Raw genomic sequence first — 9,867 nt, 5'->3', positions numbered from 1 at the left:
GTGTGTGTGTGTGTGTGTGTGTGTGTGTGTGTGTGTGTGTGTGTGTGTGTGTGTGTGTGTGTGTGTGGTTGGGTCTTTCATATCCAAGCCCAACTTAAGTTCAATCGCAGAAAGGAATTCAAGATGGTAATACACGCAATCATATACATACAAACGTACCCATACATACACACACATACACGATACATACTTATCAACCACTCCCAAAAGCCAGTTTGATTCAAAGTTCTGACCACAATTCTTTATATATTTGCACATGAATACACACATACATACAGATTCAGCTTTTCGCTTTTATTCATTACTTTTCTCTTTTAGTCGTCTGTCACCATTCATCTGTTTTTAGAATTTGCTTGGTGTCGTCAAAGGGAAAAAAGTATTTTTTAAGTTTTTGGAAATTTGAAACAAAAAGGCATGGTTTTCTTAAAATTGAGTGTCGCGGAGACGTGAAAATATGGCTACTACTCATTAATTTCAAATTAAACTTATTAAAGTTGAGGAACTTCCAGTGCCACCTCGCACCCCAGGTCTCTTAACGCCTCCCTAGTGTCCCTTTCCCCAAAAGGCACCCCTTCGAGTTCCAAATAGCTCCCGGGGTGGGTGGGGGCATATGTCTCCTCTATCTGTTGAGAACCTTTCATTTAGAGCATACAAATGTAGACCTTAGTGATTCGATAACGTATGATTAGAAATACATAAAACATGTTACTTTTGTTTTTTGTTGATGTAAAATTTTGAATGGTAATTTAAATATCTTTACTTTTTTAGTGACCTTAACTATGTGAAACATTGTTTATATCAACAAGACTGTACCAAGCATTTTGAGTTGTTGGACAAGTACTACACCGATGTTTGTCTTAGTAAGTTCTTTTATCTAACGCTTTCAAAGTTATACTTATCAATCAATCAAAAAATCTTCGACGTGGTAAGCCCTCAAGACGTCTGTTCGGATGATTCTCCTGAGTCACCATCTCACTCGTGTACTCTAATCCGTCACAAGGTTATTATTTAAAGCTGAGTGGACAGGAAATTAATTGATTTTCTCGAGAATACAACGCCGGCTAGTCTATGAATTGAAACCACGATCTAACTATCGTGATTACAACGCCCTAACTATTAGGCCACGCGCCTTCAAAAAACGGGGTGGTATACCATTCAAATAAAATCATAAATTATTATTTTAAAATCAAAAAGAAAACACTTGGTATATTTTCATTTTGTTTTTGACTAATATACGGAGATCAATATAATAGTTTTAGAAATAACTTGATTTTGAATGATTTGACTATTATCACTTAGAAATTTTTTTCGTTTTAACACTTGTTAATTGAGCATTTGTGTGTTTGCTACGATATGCAGATATCTAATTATTACTAATTCTAAAATTTCCTCTTATATTATTTCAGTATACCACTAAAGTCTACCTTATTTTATACTTTTCTTTATGGTCTTAATTTTTTTAAGAAATTGATTGTAACTCGAGTGATGTAGCTGCATGTGATACGGCACCAAAAAATACGGAAAAAGACACTGTTTGTCTGTAAGTGAATTAATATATTTAAATATCTAACTAAATGAATATATTTTGTATACGTGTAGATAAAAGGGAAAACGAGAAGTTTGCATTGATACAAAAAGCATAAATTTATAACGCTGAGATATAGTCAACTGAAAAGACAGACTATTTCTGATTTATATCGAAAAGACATCAGACTATTTCTTTATACCGAATCTAGATGAGAGAATTTAAATCTGGGACACTTGATTTCTCATAATAATGGCGACGTTATGTACATGCGTGCATGTGAGTGTGAGAGATGGTGTTATCTTATATTTCTCTTCTTTATACTTTTGGTAACAATACTCGAGCACCACCTTATATAATTTAGATATTTATACTCAAACACGTATAATTATATATAACAATTAAGATCAATTATTATTTATGATATTTATATAAAATCTTATATATTACACAATTCACAAAAAGATATTTATTTACAATAACCAGAGATACAATTAGTTCAAACAACAACAACCACAGACCCTAATATTCAATTTATTCATTATAATGCAATTATTTAAATAACATGTGGTCAGAAATATAAATGATAATAGTATCAATTATTAATAGTTTCTAGTGCCCTTTTCCTTTCTTTAGTTAGGTTTTGCTGAATTAAAGAGAGTGATATTACTGTTTCGAGTTGCGTTCCTGAAAGTGACATCGGCTTGAGTGGAATTGCTTAAAGTAGAGTACATAGATCCTTCTTTGATACATTTATATCCACTCTAAACAAAGTTTTTAATTTCTTTGAAAATGTTGAAAAGCTTCGAGCATACAAGCTCTAAGTTGTTACCCTCTGTGGTTCCGTTTTCTATGGTGAGAGTAAGCCTAGTGAAAAGAAAAAGGAATACAACCGAAGAATAACATTGAATGAGAATTACATTAAACTGGAAAGAGATTTTAAAACAATGCAAAGAAATGTATGTTGCTTAAAATCCACCATCTCTCTTACTTCTCGCTTCTTCTCTCCTCTCTATCACGTATTTTCACTCTTGATCTCATATATATTCTTATTTGTTTCATTAATTATGTAACAGCAGCATTAGCAGTAGTAGTAGTAGTAGTAGTAGTAGTAGTAGTAGTAGTAGTAGTAGTAGTAGTAGTAGTAGTAATTTGTTGCAGTGCAGTATAATATAGTAGTAGTACAGTTTAGTTATGGAGGATGACATTTGCACACGATTGCTTTTGGATTTTAATTTCAACACTTTTTATTATGTAGTTGAGGCATGAAGATAAAACGCATAACGTTTGTAGATCCCACAAGACACGATATCAATGCAGTTGATATTAAACAGTGAGTCTCTACAGAATAAACTCAGATTAAATTTCAACGTTTTCTTGTGGAATATGAGTAGTGAGTACATTATATAGGGATGGGATGGGGCACATTGAAGTAATTGCGTGTTTATGAAATGGAAGTAAATACATGCAGATGGGTAAAGAATACGTATATACACACACGCACGCACGCAAGCACACACACTATTACTCTTTCTGTGTGCACATACATGCATGCATACATACCTACATATACACACTATACACACACCCATAAACACTGTTCATCTCATACTCGCTTCACGCACACACCTTCCCACTCCACACACACTAGCACCGACCACTTCTCAGTACCCACACGACACACCATTATCTACACACCTACACACAATCTTCAATAGCCACACATTCCACTATACGAGCAGCCAAACACCCTGTTTAACTCCGTAGACACACCACACACCATCAAGCACACATCCACATTTACACAAACACATAATACCTGAATACAGACAACATATACCCACACATGCAACAAGCATAAACACACGCAGCAGGTATAGACAAAGATAACTTTCACCGAAAAACACACTATACACATGCACAATATTTGGTCACTCACACATGCACATGTGCACACACCACTTGAAAAAGCACACACACGCGTCAGACTCCCTCGCTCCCTTACACCTACACACACATACATACTCACACACACCATTCTCACATACACACACATGCTTGTGCGCTTTAGTTAGTTGGGATCACCATTATTATCTCCATTTCATTCAACCTCTTTTTTCCAGTCATCATGCCATGTTGGATCGCTGAACTCCATAGTTTTCTCTCCGTTTTTTTCCATAGTCTCTCCATTGCTTGCTGTTCCTACACTTGTCTTCGTCTTTTTCTGTAAATTTGAACTATATATATATATATATTTAAACTACTTACATATATACATACATATATACATGCATACATAGACACGGATATAGGGTTCTTTTAATAAGATCAGAGTTTGTCTCGCAACTCGAGTGCGTGTGTGTATATGTGTGTGTGTGTGTGTGTGTGTGTGTGTGTGTGTGTGCGTGTGTGTGTGTGTGTGTGTTTGTGTGTGCGTGCGCATGTCCGTTGTGTGTGTATATATATATATATATATGTGTGTGTGTGTGTGTGTGTGTGTGTGTGCGTGTACACAAACTGTAGATAAGTTCACATATTTTGAAACATACACGATCCTATTAGAGCTTTTCACTGCAGCTTTCCAATGAGAAAATTCTTTGCATAAAATGAAAAAAAAAAGGCGTAAGAACACCGTTGTCTGCTCAGAACGTCCTCTATGGGATGTGTTTCGAACGCTTTAGTTCTCTTCAGCATTAGAAACCAAGGAGACAACACTGAACTAACTGAGAAGATTTGCTTTCTTTATCAGAAATCCATGAATACTATTTAAAGATTTTGTACTTTTTTTTAGAACATAGTGCATATTTATCACTGTATTATTCAATATAACTTAAACGGGAATTTTCTTTGGCAAACTACAGTAAAAAGCAGTTGCAGGTTCAAATATGTGCCAAACAGTTTTAAAGGAATCAAGAGATTGTTTATTTACTGTCATTACTTCGTGCACCTATCGACATTTATTGCTATTGGTATTGTTAGTTAAATGGTCAGAATACAACAGTTAAGACGGTTATTAATATTACTCCAACGAAAAATCCCTCCATATCAAAACAAACTGATTTATGTTTCAAAACATTTTATGAATCTCAGTGGTCGTTCAATAAAAATTCAGCTAAAATTTTTCCTTTGTTAAAGATTATTCCAAATAAACAATAAATATGCGTTTGGATAAATATATACGTCTATATGATAGATGTATGTATGTATATAGCTGATGAAGTAGAATGTTCTCTATGTGGCTCGTGTGTTCTCGTCTACGTTTGTTTGCAATGTCCTGTACCCAGATATGCACCTATACATACAGGTGGATGTCGGTATGCACATACCTGTACGTATATATGCATATACTCATTTACTATTTGTTTATATATATATATATATATATATATATATATCAGTGAAGAATTTCACTATATATATATATATATATATATATACTAGCAAACGAGCCGCCGTCCATTGGACGGTTTGTATAGGTGAAGAGAGTTAACTTGGACTGTGTTACGTTGGTTAAGGCATTAAATATTCCTGAGACGCTAAAACTGTTAACTGTTTCTGTAGCACGGCTATTTGACTTGGAAGCAGCATCGCGTGCACGCCGACGGCCAGCTTGTTCAGATGTTTCTGAATCTCCAGCCATCGACGTAGAGGCAGCATGTCGTGCACGCCGACGGTCAGCTTGTTCGGGTGTTTCTGAAGCCCTAACCATCAACGTAGAGGCAGCAGCGCGTGCATGCTGGTGTTCAGCTTGTTTAGCTGTCTCGCTTGCATGCAGTGAACGCAGTGCAAAAGCATTTCTTGTTTTTTTTTTGCCAAGTTTACTCTTCCTTCTTCGAGGCATCCTATCAAGAAATTTTGAAATTCAATAAAACCTAATAAAATTAAATAGAAACATTACCTCAATGATTTTTGCAAGCTCTCCATATTGTTTTTTAAAAAACAAAACACCAGAACGCTTAAAAAGAATTTTTGGCACGATATTGTCATCACCAACATAAATTGTAAATGAGCAGTTACATTTAGAAACGCGCGTGCGCCGCGTGTGAGTTAGAAACGCACGCGCGCGCGTGCGTGTGATTGTGTGTGTGTGAGAGAGAACGAGAATGAAGTTGTTGTTGATGGCACTCCGTCGCTTACGACGTCGAGAGTTCCAGTTGATCCGATCAACGGAACAGCCTGCTCGTGAAATTAACGTGCAAGTGGCTGAGCACTCCACAGACACGTGTACCCTTAATGTAGTTCTCGGGGATATTCAGCGTGACACAGTGTGAGAAGGCTGACCCTTTGAATTACAGGCACAACAGAAACAGGAAGAGTGAGAGAAAGTTATGGTGAAAGAGTACAGCAGGGTTCGCCACCATCCCCTGCCGGAGCCTCGTGGAGCTTTACGTGTTTTCGCTCAATAAACACTCACAACGCCCGGTCTGGGAAACGAAACCGCGATCCTATGACTGCGAGCCCGCTGCCCTAACCACTGGGTCATTGCGCCTCCACGAGTGAAAGAAGTATGTACGTCTATATGAAATGGACGTGTGTGTGTTTGTGTGTGTGTACGCACGCGTGCGTGCTTGCGCGTGTGTATGTGACAGAGAAAGAGGGTGAGAAAGAGAGATAGAGTGAGTGAGTGAAGGTACACACACACATTTAGAAAATGTGACGTAATACTATAAAACTTTTACGGTAGTTGATTGAAGATAAGCGAAAAGAACAGATAAAGAAAGTAACAGATGTATGTACGTCTATATGAAATGGACGTGTGTGTGTATGTGCGTGCGTGCGTGCGTGTGTGCCGCTTGTCTTAGCAACTGATTGATTTTAATGGTAGAACAAACAGGACAAAAAGATTACAAAAATAGCGAGTCTCACCTTGAAACTAGCTCCGTCATGTATCCATTTTTAAAATTTCAGAGCGATCAGGTGAACAATACTCGAGTTATCAATTCACAAACAGACAGACAGAACGGATTATATATATTAAGATATATATAATTAAAATTAGGGTTGAGCGAGCATTGCTTCACCACACACCGAAAATTAGAAATAGCAGTCAAAACTACTATTTCACTAGCAAAATACAACTCCCAACAGCAATACTCGCAACTACAAAGGCAAAAAAGAAAAATTAACGAATCTACCCGATTAATTGCAGACGCGTTTCATGATCAAAGAGGTGTAAATTATATTACCCGAACTTACTTCCTTCATCAGTGCAATATTTCAAAATTATAAATCCGAGAATGTTAATAAAAGGATAATTAATTCGATCAAGCGACATCAAACGATTATCCAAGAATAGCATTTTCGTATTCATATAGACGAGCAAGAAAATCGTATCATTCCTCAATTACCCACGTGCGCTACGAGTAATCCCGCAGAAACTGTATGAATTTATATATACACACACACACATATATATATATATATACATATATATAATCAAGGTGCAGGAATGGCGTAATCCGAGTGAGTAGAAGCAGTAATCCAACAGGAACAGTAATCTGAAGGTAGAAGAATTCCAGGAATTGGGTGCTCCAAGTTCAGTCGAAAGGCCGGGATCCGTGTGACCGTGCGTTATATAGTGAGTTCAAAAAAGAAAAACGACAAAACAACAACAAAAAACAACAACGCGAGGACGTGATACGGATATTGTGTTACTGGACGCTCGGTGAAGAATTCCTGAGCGTCCAGTAACACAATATCTGTATCACGTCCTCGCGTTGTTATTTTTTGTCGTTTTTCTTTTTTGAACCCCCCCTCTCTCTCTCTCTCTATATATATATATATATATATATATATATATTTATATATATATATATATATAACACTTAGTCATACTTTTACTCTCCATCAGGAATCTGATGAGCGAATATCATTGTGTTTTGAATAAAAGAAGTTATACTAACGGGACATGTAGAATGCCAACTGAATGGCAGAAAACTTACAAAGAAAATACTTGCGGTGAGTAGCATTTTTTTTTAAAGCAAAATTTAGAAAAGTACAGCCGTATTGTTTAATGAATACTGTTTAAGGATTTGTTCTCTTTCGTTCACTGTTCTTTATCGTTGTTGTTCAATGGAGATGGGCTTTATGTGCATGTAACTGTTGGATTGATGATGAAAGCAAACCAATACGGGGAAAAACACAAAATAGATTTGGGTATACTGGATTAGCGAAACCAATATGTATATGCTAAAAAGTCAGTTATTAAATATCGAGCTGGTAGAATCAATAACGCATTTGACAAAATACTTTGCAGCATTTCTCCTGTCTCTACGTTCTGGGTTCAAATTCCACCGAACTCGACTTTTTTCTTCATTCTTTCGACGTCAACAGAATAATTAACAGCCCAGTACAGGAGATGATGTAATCGGCTTGTCCCCTCTCCTCAAAATTGCTGGCCTTATGCCAAAATTAGAAAGAATAATTATAGCTTCTTATTATAACTGAACAGACTAAATTTATGAAGTTATTATGTTAGCATTGAAGAAAAGGTACTTTTCTTAATAGAAAACATGTACAGGGTGAGTCAGCTATTTGAAACCCAAACTCTTAAGAACGACAAGTGATCCAAACTTATCCTTTCTTTATACTACTCCCAACAAAAAAGCTTCATAACTAATGTATACAATGAAAAGGCATGCCGTCCTCCTCGTTTTAGTTGCCAACTACTGTGATTCTCAGATTGCACCCTTCTTAAATGTCACCAGATCTTTCTTGTTTAAGAATAGAAAATAGCTCTAGTCCTCTAGCGGAAATGTGTCTTCGGTGGCCAAAATAATAACATATTCTCAACGGTCAGACGTTGTCAGAAAAGTTCAGTTTCTTCAGAGCATCATCAAGGAGATTACCGTGAAGCCAGTGAGACCCATTGCCAATCATCTCCATTAGACGTATTATGCATGAAGACATCGGGTAAAAACCCCATATTATGAGAAAAGGGTGATTCATGTCCGAAAAGACGCAGGAAAACCATGTTGTACGGTCGAATCGTTTGCTGAACAAACTCAAGCTCTCCGAGGAGTCCGATATGCTTTGGGTGAGAAGACCTTAGTCCAAGATCATGAAGTGCACAGAAGAAATGATAGATGGTTCTGTGCCAGCCTCACTGAAGTCCCCACTGTTATGTACACCAAGTTCCTATCGTCTGGGATGGTCTTCGGGGTCATGATCAATGAGGGCACCTCACTTTTTCCTGCAAGATCTTAGAAGCAATGCAACAATCTACATCCAGTCATTGGAAACGTGTCAAGGCCTGGATCAAGGAGATGCTTGGGGCGGGGTGTACGTATTCCAGCAACATTCTGCTCCCTCTTGCACAACCTGCAAGACTAAAGAGTGAATGGCCGAACATTTTCATGATCCACTAATATTTGGTTTCCTCGTCCACCTTACTTCACTCCACCTCAAGAGTACTACGACAGGAGTGTCGTTAAACGAGAGGCTAACAAAAATGCCCACCAATACTGAAGGACTCTATGATGCCTGCTATTGGGGACATTAAGGTCGATATCGGTTAAAATCACCTGATCAACACATTTAGTCCTTTCAGGAGCTGTATCGAGACATTAATGAGGCTGATGACGGTTTTATTGAATATATTTTTGCGATGTATATGTATGAATGTGTATACCTAATTCTAAAAAAAAAATTATATTGTTTTATCAAATATGTTTGTTTTACTTAAATTATAAATTGTCCTCAAATTATTGATGCACCCTGTATATATGTGAGTTATTACAAATTGCAATCATTTCAAAAAGTACACAAAAATTACTTTTTGAAATTTTACGGAAGGGAAATTTATGAATGTAGTTGTATCTGTTCAATCGAATACATACATATAGATGCATGTAAAATTTCCCTTTTTTACGATACTACCATTATCATATCAAAAATTAGCCCATGGCATTACACAACTGACTTTTAAACATTTACATATTTGTTTCGCTTAGTAGGGATACCCAAGTCTGTTTTTGTATTCAGCCCGGTTTCATTTTCAATTCTGCCTTTATGTGTAATTATTGCAAACATTTGTCTCTTTTGTGTTTTTTAATGTAGTTTATTTTCAGTTTTCGGATCTTTTTTAAAACGGGGGCCACATTTTTCATTAATGTTTTACGTAGTGTTTTTGGTACCGAAAGACTTTCAAACTTCGTATACTTATCTATTTTGTGTTATAGAACAGAAAAATATTTTTGTATTCGAATTTATTTCATGTAAAAAATTGTCTTATTTCGATAATTTCAACCAATCACTGACGTCCATTCAGTCGATATACATTAAGTGCCGACTACATAAACAAACGATTCTTCGTTTTATTTGCTTTTTTCATTTTAAATTTG

General features: G+C 36.4%; 1 protein-coding gene across 1 annotated transcript in view; it reads left to right on the top strand.

The window, feature by feature from the left end:
- Positions 1-9,867, top strand: part of LOC106882236 (uncharacterized) — a 64,274-nt gene that overhangs the window by 25,427 nt on the left and 28,980 nt on the right. The window contains exons 5-7 of the mRNA XM_014932840.2: positions 769-860; positions 1,465-1,540; positions 7,377-7,483. Coding sequence (XP_014788326.1) covers positions 769-860; positions 1,465-1,540; positions 7,377-7,483 — 275 coding nt within the window. The remainder of the gene's footprint in view (positions 1-768; positions 861-1,464; positions 1,541-7,376; positions 7,484-9,867) is intronic.

This window comes from Octopus bimaculoides, chromosome 6, assembly GCF_001194135.2.
Source record: "Octopus bimaculoides isolate UCB-OBI-ISO-001 chromosome 6, ASM119413v2, whole genome shotgun sequence".
Lineage (NCBI taxonomy): Eukaryota > Metazoa > Mollusca > Cephalopoda > Octopoda > Octopodidae > Octopus > Octopus bimaculoides.
This window is presented reverse-complemented; position numbering and strand designations above follow the sequence as displayed.